This window comes from Simochromis diagramma, unplaced genomic scaffold (genome assembly GCF_900408965.1).
Source record: "Simochromis diagramma unplaced genomic scaffold, fSimDia1.1 OVJJ01000205.1, whole genome shotgun sequence".
Classification (NCBI taxonomy): domain Eukaryota; kingdom Metazoa; phylum Chordata; class Actinopteri; order Cichliformes; family Cichlidae; genus Simochromis; species Simochromis diagramma.
The window spans coordinates 2224370-2239367 of NW_024386782.1; the positions used below are offsets into that span (position 1 = coordinate 2224370).

The 14998-nt window shown below is 39.9% G+C and overlaps 1 protein-coding gene across 1 annotated transcript; it reads right to left on the minus strand.

Annotated features, from left to right (window-relative positions):
- Nucleotides 1–375: 375 nt before the first annotated feature.
- acss2l (acyl-CoA synthetase short chain family member 2 like) lies at nt 376–14745 on the minus strand. The gene is made up of 18 exons (XM_040015980.1): nt 14175–14745; nt 13827–14022; nt 12193–12284; nt 11928–12031; nt 9827–9899; nt 9125–9200; nt 8136–8220; nt 7703–7840; nt 6970–7140; nt 6742–6875; nt 5139–5271; nt 4285–4341; nt 3927–4007; nt 3439–3547; nt 3218–3286; nt 2886–3062; nt 1005–1079; nt 376–922 (listed from the first exon to the last, which is right to left on the minus strand). The coding sequence occupies exons 1-18, from the start codon at nt 14296–14298 to the stop codon at nt 795–797; spliced, it is 2022 nt and encodes a 673-aa protein (XP_039871914.1). The 5' UTR covers nt 14299–14745; the 3' UTR covers nt 376–794.
- Nucleotides 14746–14998: the final 253 nt, after the last annotated feature.

Sequence of the window (14998 nt, forward strand, 5' to 3'; positions counted from 1 at the left end):
CCTTTGAGCTAAAAACTGCTGCAGCCTAATCTCTCTCTCTCTTTTTTTAATGAACAGATTACAGTTGCCTTTTCTGTCTTTTTCAGAACAACAGATGCTTGTAGTTTCAAAAGAATCCACTGCTCTTAAGATAAAACAGCCCTCTCCTCCCTTTGGTCTCCCATAATCGCTGCTCCCCGCCGTACAGATCACATCATCAAAGCTGCGTGTGTGTGCACTCCTTGCATCATTAGACGACAAAAGGTAGAAAACCTCCGCATGGCAGTTAAAAGGATGTTGTAGTAACCCACAGTGCAGCCGATGCAGAGGATGATTCCTGCCACTTGAGGGCGTCGATCAGCTGCTGTGCTCAAAGGCAAAGAACAAAAACAACAGCTGGATTAAACACTTTATTCATAGAAATGTACCACAGGTTGGAAATATACATCAGTCGAAAAGAAGGCGTAAATAAGGATTAAGGTCATCCTTCAACATCTTCACAGGAACTAGTACGTGTGACATTTTGGCCCAAACACAAACCATCAACACAACCGCATTCATACATCTGTTTAAAAAGCACATCTGGGATTCAATTTGACATTTTCAATTATGTTTTGTTTTCTCTCATACATAAAAAAAATCAGAACATTTTAATGTCTGCTGTATTTTTGTGCTGTGCTTTGTGATCCCATTCCCATCATTCACACCCAAAAAGCAGCAGTTTGTGATTGTCTTCATCTGTACAATAGCATAGTTTGAAGCCAGAGAGTTTGTTTTCTTCTTCTTCTTCTTCTTCTTCTTTTTCTTCTTCTTCTTCAGGCTGGAGCTTCATATCTCTGGCTAAACAGAACCTCCACCACCTTGGGGTCAGCCAGGGTGGAGAGGTCCCCGAGGTCCTTGTCGTTGCGAGCAATCTGTCTGAGGATTCGCCTCATGATCTTTCCTGAAGTGGATGAGGACACGATGTTACACAGGAGGCAAGTAGAGGAAGATGATGCCGATTTATAAAGGTGTTGGACTGTTACCTGAGCGAGTTTTTGGGAGCGCTGGGGCATTCTGGATGAAGTCTGGTGTAGCGATTGGGCCAATTTTTTCTCTCACTGAGAAGAGAATGTAGAAAATAGGAAAAAAAATCAATCAAAAAAAGAAACAAAAGGCTGTTTTTATTTTGGAGCATTTCCTTAGCTTTTTTCTCAATTGCATGCAAGTGGGGTGATCGTGGCTGTGGGGCGATCGTGGCTCAAGAGTTGGCAGTTCGTCTCGCCCCGGCTCCGACAGTCTCGGTCGTTGTGTCCTTGGGCGAGACACTTCACCCGTTGCCTACTGGTGGTGGTCAGAGGGCCCGATGGCGCCAGTGTCCGGCAGCCTCGCCTCTGTCAGTGCTCCCCAGGGCAGCTGTGGCTACAATGTAGCTTGCCATCAGTGGGTGGATGACTGAATGTAGTGTAAAGTGCTTTGCGGTCCACAGGACTAAGTAAAGCACTATAAAAATACGGGCCATTTATCATATAATAAAATAACTTACCCTGTAACATAAACAGTTGGCTGTAAATGAACTGCATATGAACTTTCATTACTTGGCTATTTCAAAGCCAAATAATGAAAGTATTAAAGTATGATGTTCTGTTGGTGCAGAAACAGGAAGCATAAAAAAGTTGGGGAAACTTATTTGAAAACCCATGTATTATACCCTCAAAGGGTATTTTTTTAGTTTTTCGGTTTGTTTTAACTGTTGTTAATTTTTCAAGAACATATGGAACATGCTTGAAAAATATGAAATTTTACAGCATGTAGTTGACTTCGATGTCCTGAGTGATTTAGATACTATACTAAAGACACTTTAACCTTTTGACAAAAGTGTATCCCTTACTGTTGGTCTTTCTTGATAAAGAAGTAAAAATAAGAAGAAGAATTAGACCAGACAATGTCTTTTTTCCCACAACTGGGCAAGTTTTCTTAAGCTGTATTAATTTTCAGTCCTGCAAAAAACTGAGTACATCCTTACTGCTTCCATAGCAATTAAGTGGGTAAGTAGCATTTAATTACCATCTCATTGACCACCTCAATAAAACAAATTCACCCCAAGGCTAGCAAAAAAAACCAAAGAGCTGCATGTCAGAGAGTCCAGGCCTCGATTAATATGTCAAATGTTGAATGTTCTGACTGTACAGTTAGAAAAAGACTGAATAGGTATACCTTTGGTTAAGAGGAATAGCGGGAGAAAGCCTCTTCTATCAAAAAGAACATGGAAGAACAGCTTATGTTAGGAAAGTTGCATCTTAAGAAATGTTCTTTGGACAGTGGAGATGTTTGTCCAAAGTGTACAAACCCCACATTGGGCACAAAAACACAGCACAAACACCTCACACGAACTGTCAAGTGGAGATGATCTGGGCTGGTTTTGCAGTCACAGGACCTGGGCACCTTGCAGTTTCTTTATCCACCAAGAACTCTTTTTGTATATCAGGCCATCTGTCCAAAAGCTGAACACTTGGCTAAAATTGTCCAAGCACAACAGCAAATGCACAACAGAGTGGCTGAAAAAGAGAAGAATCAAGGTGCAAAGATCGGGTCAAAGTCCAGACTTAAACCTGATTGAAAGGCTGTGGCGGGACCATAAGAGGGCAACAAACCTATCCAAACCTCAATGAACTGACACAACGCTGTAAAGAAGAGTGGGCCAGGGTTCTTCCCAAAGGTACGAGAGATTGATAAAGTCTTACAAAAAACAATTATGCCAAGTTACTGCACAGTTACTGCTTAGTTTTTCACAGGACTGAATCCAGCAGAAGTTGTATTTGTATTTAATTTAACATTTTATTTTAGATCAAATGCAAAACAAGAGACCACTGATACACAAAGACGCATGAATTTTAGTGGACTTTAACCCTAATCAAAGGTCTCACCCAGTCTCTTGAGCTCATCCACCAGCGTGTGACTGAACTCCCTGCTGTCTTTGAGGGTGACAAAGCAGTAGAGGGACTCTCCCTTCACCTTGTGAGGTCGACTCACCACCGCAGCCTCCGCCACAGCCGCGTGCTCCGTCAAGGCCGCCTCAACCTCCGCTGTGCTCATCAGGTGGCCTGAGGGGGGGAGAAAGATATGCAAGGCCATTGCAGAGATGAATAGCACAATTTCCTGGAGAGGCTAATAAATAAAAATGTGCTGAGAATATTTAAAGTTATTTATGTCAATTAGATAACAGCCTTAAAATAAGTTCTGAGGGACAGCACCGTACCTGACACATTCAGCATGTCGTCTATTCTCCCTGTGATCCAGTAATAGCCGTCCTTATCTCGCCTGCAGCCTGAGAGAGGACAAAACAAAACTTTATATGGGGTCTGGTGGTTCACTTTGGTGCTTTAGTGAGAAATTGTTCATGTTGAGAACTAAAACTCTATCCTGAGTAATATTCAGCCTGGGAGTGATAGCCAGCTAGGGCTGATTCTTGGATCTCACCATCTCCAGTCACATAAAAGCCTGGGAATTTCTTGAAGTAGGTATTTTCGAAGCGCTCATGGTTCTTGAACACAGTGCGCATTATTCCAGGCCACGGCCTTCTAAATACCTGAAAGAGAGGTGTTACTGCCATTGCTATTTTGAAATTTTATTTGCATCCATACACTGAAGAGTTCAACAACAAAAAAAATACACTTCTTCTAATTTTTTATATAATTATTTAAACTATTTTTAAATAAAATAAACGTCACATCCAGGAAAAATACTTCCAGAAAGCATAAGAAGGTGAAGAATGTAAATGAAAATGTAAAAAATCTAAAAGTATTTGATTACATTTAGATAATAAACATGCTGCTGGTTCATTGGCCAACATTAACAGTGAAACATCGTTTTCGTCTTCCTCTCCTTTTTACCACACATGTATTCGTTGTTGCTCGATACGATCACTGTGACAGAGAGAAATGAGGCTGTGTTGAATTGAAACTTACCAGATAACCCTCAGCTTCACCTTCCAGCTCCTCTCCGTGCTCGTTGAGGATGGTCGGCTCCACCCCAAAGAAAGGGAAAGTCTGAAATATGAGTTTTGGATTTAATGTGAGATAACTGTTTTGTTTCATTTAATAACTCCCCTGCAGCTGCAGCGTTTCTTCCAGATCATTATCTGGATCATAATAAGGAGAACCAGGCTGCATTTCCTGCCCTGCTTTTGTTAAATCATGCTCGCCATTTTCATGCGCACAGGGAAAAACCCTTGCATACCAGCACGACTTGAACTAAAGACAGTCCTCACATGCAGGTATGTTTTAGATTTAGAAATGTCAGCGTGGAAGAACTGTTATCACTTACAGCAGAGCCTGGTTTCAGCGGTGTAGCAGCAGGTAGAGGAGTCAAGACATGACCTCCCTAAGGAGAAAACAAACATAAAACATCACAGCAACAAAGAGGTAATAAAGCAAAACATTTGATATGCCTTGTAAGAATATAATCAATCAGTGGTGTATCTATGGGTGGGCTGGGATGCCTGTTGCCCACCTATGAAAAAGAAAGCAAACAAAAAAACCAATCCCAGTCATGGCTTTTTTTTAAATGTCATTGATTATCAAAAGGACTACTTTCCTATTGGGCATTTTAAAGGTTTTAGCATATGCTCACTACAATTCAATTAAAATTATTAATACCTTTAATTCTTCTACTACTACAAGACTTTATATAGTGTAGTTTAACTGTTGCATTTCAATATTGTGGGAGCAGTGTTTTTCTCTTATGTTACTTCCATGTTCGTTTCCAAATATTTTATTCAATTTTATTTATATAGCAGCAAACCACAACAGCAGTCACCTCAAGGTGCTTTATATTGTAAAGTAAAGACCTTACAGTGATATAAAGGAAAACCCCAACATTCAAATGATCTGCTACAAGTAAGCACTTGGCGACAGTGGAAAGGAAAAAATCCCATTTAACAGGAAGAATATGTGACTGGTTTGGGAAAATCCCGCATTGAGGTACTATATATTTTTATCGTTTTATCCCTATTGACGCATACCTAGCATCATCTTAGAATCTAAACACCTACACATCCTGAGAAGAGCTATCCCAGCTCATCATACAAAAGTTGTTTCAGACCCTGCAGTTCTTCTGAAGCGATACGCCTGAGTACGACTTCCTAATAACACCTCTGTAGTCAGTTTCTTGTTTCTTACCGTTTCTGTTTGCCAGAAGGTATCAACGATGGGACATCTGCTTTGACCAACCACTTCATAGTACCACTGCCACGCCTCTGGGTTGATGGGTTCACCCACAGTACCCAGAATTCTCAGGCTGGAGAGGTCATACCTGACAAATCAAAAGATTTCCCTTAGATTACATCATTGCGTGGTATTTATCATGCTCTTTGTAGCTCAAAGTCTAAACTTCCTTACTGACAACAAAGAAGGAAACAATCTCACCTTCAAACTACAACTTCAGTGCTCTAGGTTGTTTAGCCTTACCATAATGTTGATACTGTGCTCTGTTTAAATAGTGAATTAAAATCTGACTTCGGTGAGACTTTGCATTTTTAAGCTTTCATAGCTGATCATTTTAATTTTTCATAATTGTCTATAATGACTCATTTTTTGCATGTATTGTTGAGAATGTTTGTCTAAGTAAGATTATTTTAAATTCTCTTGACAAATAGACTATTATTTGATTATGCTAAATATTTTCTATCTACAGTTCTACCAAACTTGTAATTAGTGATTTGGAATATTTCTTTTTGTCGCTACTGTGCCAACACTGTGCTCTGATTAATTATTAATTTTGAAAAATATTCTTATTAGTGCTGAGAGCTAGATTAGAGGATTGACCCTCCCTTCTATACTCAAATATGCAGCTCCAGTAACTAGAAGATTAGCTTAGCTTCACACAAAGACTGAAAGCAACTCCTAAGCTATGCTAACTGGCTGCAAAGCTAGCATAGACATTAATCCTTATTAATGTAAACATATTATATTAACAAACACGATTTCAAATATTAGTACATATGTTAACTCTCATGAACTAAACAAAATAAATTAAGCCTTTATTTTATCACTACTTAGTAAATATTAAAAATGTGCTCATACTAATGCTTGGCTAATAGAGTAGTAGTTAAGGCATTAGCTTAGCAAGCAAAAGGTCGCTAGTGGGATTCCACTTGTGGGCATCAGGAATAAAATTGCCAAATTAAATGTGGTGGTACCTATTGTGGGAACTCTTTGTGACAAGGCAGCAGCTGAAAGTATCACATAGTTAATATTAATAATGCTAAATTATGATAAATTAATAATCTGAAAGAGGTCTTTTGTTGCCAATGCTTACAATAAGTACTTGGCTAAGATGTTAAACTTAGCTTTAACTTAGTACAAATATGACAGTCTATCAATAGTCAGATTAAAGCCCTTAAAGTTTTTGTCATACTACTCAAGTTAGATTTGCTTAGTTAAAATATTTCGTTAAAATAAACCATTTGTTTGTTGTTTGTCTCTTTGTTCAGAGAAAGAAAAATCTATTTAAACACTCAGTGTCTTCTGTTTTTATCCTGTAGTTTATAAGAAGAGGTTTCAATTGTTCCCATATTGGGTCATAGCTCTAAATCTGAAAACACACTAACCAAATTGTTATATAAGAAGTGAGCATGTTGACGGAGGTCTTTCCAAATCAAGAGAGGCACCACATCAACTGCACCACTTCCCCAGTAAAACTGTGGCCTTAAAGCCAAAATATCTTGGAGCTAACGCTGTTTGTAATTATTTATTTATTGCAGCAGATGATGTGTCCACATACTTCTGTAGTGGCTCTCGTCCATACTTCATCAGCAGGCGGATGGCTGTAGGAGCTGTATAAAACTTGGTCACTTTGTACTTCTCAATTACTTCCCAGAACCGGCCAACATGGGGGTGAACAGGGATACCTTCAAACTGCAAAAACATGCAGACACATGCACACGGAGGTTTGGTTTTCCATTTTTTGTTTAATGTTCTATACATGTGACACCTTGCTGATTTGACTCACTAGGACGCTCGTAGCACCGTTTGCAAGTGGACCATAGGTGATGTAGGAGTGTCCGGTGATCCAGCCAATGTCGGCTGTACACCAGTACACATCATCGTGGTGATGATCAAAAACATACTTGAAGGTCATTGACGTGTAGAGCAGATATCCAGCAACAGTGTGGAGAACACCCTGTTTCAAGTGAGCAAAAAATAGGTCAACAAGGAGACAGAAGACAGCAAAAATAAGGGATCTGTTAATGCTGGCAGAGGAGATGTGTATGGAGGTGTGTTTCTGTGTGCATATTAGTCAAGTTCTGTTTACATGCTCTCATAGTGGGAAAACGAATTCCTGTTTGGAATAAAAAACAAGTGCCCATAAGGTAAACCATAACATTTTAAAGTTAAAGTTTATGTCTTGAGTGAAAGAAACATGTCTGTGTAAAAGAAAAATCCATAAATTCTGTGTTTTCTATAACAACGCACACACGCACACACACAAATAGAATACACAAATACAACAGTGGAGCTTGCAGATAACTTTCAAGGATTACATTTGTGCCTCTCAGCAACAGAAAACCATTAATTCTCACTATTTCATGGCAGATTATGTAAACGCTGGCCCGGTTAAAGTCATTACAGGCTTATCATAGTAATAAATAGATGCTGCGATTTGTGTAAATGATAAGATTTCCCTCATGCCTCTTGCTGTGTTTGTGGAAAAAAACTCGCCTGCATGTGAACGTCTGCCTCACCTTGGGTTTGCCGGTGGAGCCGCTGGTGTAGAGGATAAAGAGCGGGTCCTCTGCATCCAGCCACTCGGGCTCACACTCCTCAGAGGAGTCCCTCATGGCCTCATCCCACCAAACATCACACTGTGAGTCCCAGGGAGTCTGAATGCACCACAACAGGAGGGAACAAATCAAACTCATAAACCGGATCATTACAGCTGCTTGCCAAGCACACCAGCAGGAGTGCAACATGCCAATTTCAACTCTAATTTAGAATACCCTGAGGAGCTAAAGGCTAAATATTTGGAAAAATATGACAGAACCATTTTTTTGGTTCTGAAATATATTTTTCCCCCTGTAGTTATTCAAATAAAGACATAAATATGTATATAGAATCGTTTTACAATGTGACAAATGTGTGTTTGTCACTGTGTGTTCATTTTTCGAGCTGACGAACCTGTAGTTTGTTGCATGCACCTCCACTTTTTGTCTTCAGTGCATGGTGCTTGATGACGAGGCATTTGGTGACACTAGCTGACCCTCTAAAAGAGAAAAAAAAGAAAAGCAGTGAAAGGTAGTAAAAGCATAAAGTCTTTGCCTAATGGATACTGAGTGCATGCATGCTGCTCTGCTTTCCAAGGATTTGCAAATACTGGATTGGGGTCACATCTTGGTTCTTGTAGGTCGAGCGCCTGAAGTCCCATGAGATGAAATATTTTGTCATGTGTCCACAAGTTATTTATCCAAAAAAAAAAGTTTCTTTTTGGAAGTGATTACTGCTGTTTGCTCCTTGTAGACTTAACACAGTTCTTTCCTATATTAGGTCACTGTGAACAGCACAAATCTTGTATGTATACTTTGTGCACAAGATTAAAAAGCATACATTATATAATTTCAGGGGATCCATAGATGGGGGACCCACATACACATAAACGTTCCTGAGCTTTATGTTTTTTTCTCATGTTTCTCAACTCTGTATTAGTATCACCATAACAGTAACTTAAGTAAATAAAGTAAATATTGTGATTTGATGGTAATTATAACAGGGGTTAGGGTTGGTATGAAAATTTGACATAAAATGATTTTTTTCACATATGGCCTCAAAGTTACCTCTAACCACATCTGTACCCCAGATACTCCCATAATCCTTCCCAGCATGCTTTGCTTCTCAGCTAACATTCCTCGTAGTCATGTTGCTATAGCAGATGAGCAGCTTGGGCTTCCCTGATAAAGGTGCTCCATGTTGCCCGGCAACCTCGTTAATGTAAAAGCCTTGCTGTATGATTCTTTAACATCTCTGATATCAGCTGACTGCTCTGTGTGTGTGCGTCTGTGTGTGCAATGACTCATATTCCAGGGGCTGACTTCCATTACCAGCTGCAGCCAGTGTAAATAAGGGTGGTTACTGAAATCTGGGAAAGTGTAGGCTTTGTAAGCAGGAGCTACCTTTCCCGGCACTTCTCCAGAGCCTCGGTTGCAATCTGCTTCAGGTTGATCAGTTTCTCTCCTCTGTAAACACCATCTGACAGGAGACAGAGGGAGGAACAGGTAGAGGCAGAGAGCTATGATGAAGAAGTAAAAGTAAACAGCAGGGAATCATCTTTGCAGCTTCTGGCAAAACAAAACATCTCATTGTGATGCTGCCATTTGGCACACGTGTTTTAAACAGACACATTAGGAGCTACTGAATGAGTGAGGACCACAAAAGAACAATGTACACATCAAGCACAGTTAATCAGTGTTTAGAATAGAGATTGGTGGTTTTTGTTTTTGATTGTTTTTAATTTTGTGCTGAGTCCTACTTTTATAACCAAAAACAAAGCTATGTTTGTTTCTTTGTATATCTTCATATAACCAGATAGTGAAACTCTTAACATCAAGAGCTTCTTTTGCAGGAATATCTTGGATTAACTTGGGCGGCATTAACCTAACGTTCTGTTTGACACATCAGAGCTCACAGAGAAATCTCAAACAGAAAGGCCCTGCAAAGGCGTAAACTTAAGATTGTCTTGCAGAGTGGTAACAGTGCTTACTAGTCAGCTACATCGTAATCTGATGTGTGCAAATGGATAAAATGTACAGTTTATCCTTCTGCCACACCTTGGGAACGCAGGGACAGGACAAACACTTGGCTGCCTGAAGACCTACCTGCTGTCACCAGTACACTACTCTGGGCATCCACAATCCTTTCACACAGAGACTCACAGGAGAAACCTGCAAACTGAACATGCAAAGAGAAAAACAGAGGACGTTAGATAACAGAAACAATCATTTCAGGAGCATTTGCACGATTTTTTTAAAGAAAGCACTTTTGAATTCTTGTTTTTTTTCTCTAGTGAGAATAGGGACCAGGTGAAAGAGCAACTGGAGAGGAGGAGGTGAAGAAGCCAGGAGTAGATGCAGTAAAGCTGGATGAGTTTATATACCTGGGCTGCTTTGAATCGGATCATCCGAAGCACGATGGAGGTGAAGAAAAGAGTGCAGGCAGGATGGAGACAGGTTGTTACAAAGTATAAGAAGATGGGGGCATTGACAAAAACACATGAGGGATAGAGGATATATTGGATAAAAAGGATGCTGAAGATGAAGCTACCAGGCATTAAGAAAAGAGGAAGATCAAAGAAGAGGGCCATGGGTGTAGTGAGAGAAAACATGGAGGCAGATGATCCACTTTGGTAACCCCTAAATGGAGACCAAACGAAGAAGAATTCCTGGTTTTACCTCCAAATAAAGTTGTTTTGATAATCTTAATGAAGAACTGGCTAAATAACTACATTTTAAGGCACTTGCGGCAGGTGTAAATAAGGTTTTTACACAAAATCATCCAACCAACATAGAGCAACATTTAATGTATATTTGGAGCTGTGTTTGTAGCAATTCATTCACACTGACTGTACCGTCGCGTTTCAGCTGTACCAGATCTTGAGGGAAATAACTGGCTCTTGATCTGCCAAATTCTCCACTTTGATGCCTATCAGCTACTCAATAACTGTGTATGTTGCCTGTTTGGGACTGACTAGGTAGGAAAGGATGGGTGCTGAGAGAGTTTTTTTTGCAACTTGTTTCAATATAGCAGCTTTAAATGCTTTTTATTTAGTGTGTGTAAGTTATTTTAACTAACATGAGAAATAGATCATAATTATTAGGAAACATCATTTACAAATTTAAAACTGAGTCAGAACCCTTGAGCCAGACTAGCAGATGTTGCTGAGTACTGAGCCAACATATTCCTTTGGCTGGAAGTTGTAAGAAGTGTGGAGCCTTCTAAAATCCTAAACTAAGCTGTTATGTCTCTGATATTACACCGTGATGGAGCATGCTGCTCCTTCTCATCATCATTTACAGATTTAGAAACCTTGTTGAATTTTACATAACAAAGCAGACAGACATTAACTGCTCTTTTCTATGACTGTCATTCACATAGAATCCAGACAGGAGGTCTGGATATCTGGACAAGGTTAATGGTTCACAGAGCATAAAGTTTCAGTGTTGATGAAGCATTATGAATCAGGTCACTAAGGATTCTGGACTCAGCAAAATGTCACTGCATGATTGGCATTGGCTCTCCTGCAAGTTTCTATGGACCAATCCTTTTTGCTCATTCATGATTAATATTAGCAGTCACGGGATAATCTAAAAGGCTGGCGCTGTCCCAAAGATTGTTATGTTGCCACGCCAAGTGTTGTTCCTGTCGAAAGTAAATTAATCAGATCAAAACTGAGAGTTGGACGATATACAACAATGACTAAGCAAAGACAAGGTCACTTATATCTAACTCTGCCAGCCTTTGCGAGTTATAAAAAGCGCCCACTTTGGAGTCACATTCTAGAGTTATTTTAAGCAGAGCTACTAACCTTTGCATGGAAGAGTAAGGTTAAATATCTAAAAGAGTGTTGGCTTGCTTGCAGAATTGCAGTGACTCTAGTGCCTTCTCAAACTGGAAACAGCCAGCAACTGTCTGACCTATATACTAAGTGCAGGTGCTGCTGGTGCTGTGTTCATGTAGAAGACAGCTGATAAACTACTGGAGCAGGGCAGTCTGCACTAACAGCAGCAACAGCTCGGGTTCAGACAATGTTTTCTTGTGGAAATCAGAGCAGCAAGAACCAGCAGCCTACTTCCTGACAGTCTGCAAAAATGCACCATGCAGATGGCACATATGATATTAGAGAATGCTGGACAGGAAAAAAAAAGACTTTTCAGTTTTGTAAAATTGTTGCATATGGTGCATAGTCATAATAGTACTTACCACAATAGAGTGAACAGCACCTATCCTGGCACAGGCCAGCATTGTGTACACAAGCTCTGGGATCATCGGTAGGTAGATAGACACTCTGTCTCCCTTTTTCACACCTTAATAAAAATATATATACATATAAAACAAGTTACTACCACTCTGTATCTCTGAAACTAAGTTTGTCAGCAAAACCTGTAAAGCTATACTTATGTATTATAATCATGGACTAAATAATTATGGACTAATCATGGACATGACCATAAGCTCAGGTTCTCACCCATTTGCTTCAGCACGTTAGCACAGCGGCAGACATGGCTCAGCAGCTGGCTGTAGGTGATGGCCATTTGATGATCAGGTGAGTTTCCCTCCCTGATAAGACAGCACACAAGAGAGAAACTTTCAAATGTATAAATGTATTACAAAACCTGTCTGTGATTCTACAGAGGGCTCTTCGTCTGTTTTGGTAAACAATTGCACACAAAAGTACTTTCCCACTTTCCCCAACAGTGTTGTCCGGTGAGTTCTTTGAGTTCACAGTAGAGATAACCTGTTCCTGTTTTTGCTAAGTCTATATTAGGCTTGGATGTTTGTCAGGATAGTTATTTGGAAAACAATTTGGCACACTTGAAGGGGCAGCAGAAAGCATGGTACCAAGCCAAATGGGAATGATGAAATAAATGACTGCACAGATGAAATTCTGCAACTGAGAAATGACTTCAAGATGTGATAGCAAATGTTGTAACTCAGCTCTATGTGAAATAGCCTGCATATATGTTGTCAAAGTCTTTATTTATTTTTTGGAAAATGTACAGCAGAGCAAACCAAATTCAGACATGGCGTTCCGCAGGGGTCGATCATGAGACCTCTTTAATTCCAACATTTATATGACTCCACTTGCCAAAATATGAGATAATCAAAATTTCCCATATTTAATCTATACCAACCTATACAAATACTATAGAAGCAGATTACTTTTCATATGTGTTTATTTTTGATTTGTCACTTAAACTTCTTTCACGGCCCCTGATTTTTGTTGAAATGGGACTCTTTGCAGCATTTTTGCTGTTCTATTTTTTTTTTTTTTTTTTTTTTTTTTTGCATTCTTCTACCACTTTAGACAGTTGTTCAAATTATACTTGGACAAAGCGTGAGCTAAAGGCCCATGAGTGATCGACTGTTGCTCAAAACAAACCATGTGGAAATTGATAACTTGTCACCACAGCTGATAGTTATAGTTTCCTTACAGAGTGTACTAAAATAGTCACGGCAAACACGTGAGCAGGTATATCATACAAGTGCTTTGTTTTAGTGTAAATAGCATTAATGCTCTCCTACAGGTGATTTCCAGTATGCCAAGTTCCACTGAACCCTTACATTGCTGAGCGTGCAGAACAACCTTCCTGCTTGCTAAGCTTAAACAGCTGACAGAGCAAATAATAACTGTCATAATATAATAGTAAAACATCATAAAGTAGAGGCTTTATTGTAATATGACAAGGGCGTGGGGTCATCAGCACGCAACTGCAGGTTCAAATCATTTAAATGACTTAAAATTTAAAGCTATAATAAGTTTAAAAATGTAATGTGTGTACATTCGTCTATCAAGTGAAGTTAGTTGCTCTAGTTAGACTTTTTGTAGTTGATTAATCAAATAGAAATAGATTTTTGCATTATAAAACAATAAGAAATTGTTGGACAGATAGTGTATAAAATCTGTAAATTTTTATCTTCTGCTTCTGACAGGAAGAAGAAGCACTGCTGTAGTGATGTGCGCTGCCTGTGGTTTGTTTTGGTGTTCTGGGGTCAGCACAGGGGACACAGCAGTTGTTTTTGACTGGAATACTTAGCATAACTCCAGGCAGCGTTTCCCATCATAGCTATTATTTCCTCTGGGGGCATGCTGGTGCTTACCAGTAATAGGCAACCTTTTCACCAAGGCTCCCCTCCCTCACATGTCTGTCCAAGACATTATAGCACATGTTGGTTTTGGCTCCCTCCATGTATTTCACATAAACGCTCCCTTTCGTCACATCGAAGTTGTATTGCAGCATCGGTGCTGTTGCAGGCTTCTTCCAGAAGAACTCATCAGCAACCTCTTTCCAGAAAGCTAAAACAGAGGATACCTTTTATCAGTGTTATGGGATGCAGATAAGGCAGATTAGCACAAAGAGATACTGTATGCAGACAGGCTCAAAGAGATATGAATGGCAAGGAAGCGCTGCAAGCGCTGCACTAAAAATACAGACAAGTTTGACCTACCTTCTGGATTCTCCAGAGACTTTTGGTACAATGCCAGATATGAGTTAAAGTCAGGCACATGAGCATCCTTCTGCAGGTCATTAAGAGGGTAGTACATTTTGTCCTGAGACTCAGGAACAACCATTTTGGAAGTACAGATGCAGACAGGCCTATATCATTGGAGAGTGAGTCAGAAAATGGTATAATCTGAGTCCCTGCTGGTCTGTCTGAATCCTCCTGGGTGAGGTAAGAACACTACAAGGCCTGTACTGAACCAACACAATTCAGCATGCAGAAAGACCCACCCCTAATCCCTGATCTGCAGGCTCTGGCTCAGTCTGCTTAGAGTCAGGGCAGCCAATCAGCTCATGGAGTGCAGCACTCCCACTTTTTCATTGGATGAGCCATCCCTGGCCTGCTGATCACATTATGTTTCTAAGCAAGTGGGTGGTGGAGGAGGACAAGGAGGCGTCTACCCCCAGCAGGATAAATGCTGGGGATTCAGGCAAACATTTGTTTGAAGGGAGGAGGCTGATGGGTGATGTTGGTGAAAAGAAGAAAATAATAATAATAGAGAGGTATGCAACAATTATTCACTTTCAGAATAAAAAAACAAACCCTGCCCAATCCCCAATGCATGTCTGCTGTGAGAGACAGCTCCTGAATCCTTTTAACACTAACATTTAATAAAACTTAGTCTTTTAAAACATAAATTGCTTATGGGAAAGCTCACTGTAAAACCCCTGCTTCCACCCTGCTTTGCTTTAATCCTCTGACATTGCAAACATAGCACAGTTAAAAAATATCCTTAGAGAAAAGAAAACAATATTCCACTAACAAAACAC

Bases quoted from the DNA above. Each gene is read 5' to 3' on its own strand.
- acss2l (XM_040015980.1), bottom strand. From the start codon at position 14,298: ATGGTTGTTCCTGAGTCTCAGGACAAAATGTACTACCCTCTTAATGAC. The intron at 1,080-2,885 runs GTGAGACCTTTG...TTCTCTTCTCAG, and splicing joins GGATGAGCTCAAGAGACTGG to TGAGAGAAAAAATTGGCCCA. The intron at 923-1,004 runs GTAACAGTCCAA...CATCCACTTCAG, and splicing joins GCTCCCAAAAACTCGCTCAG to GAAAGATCATGAGGCGAATC.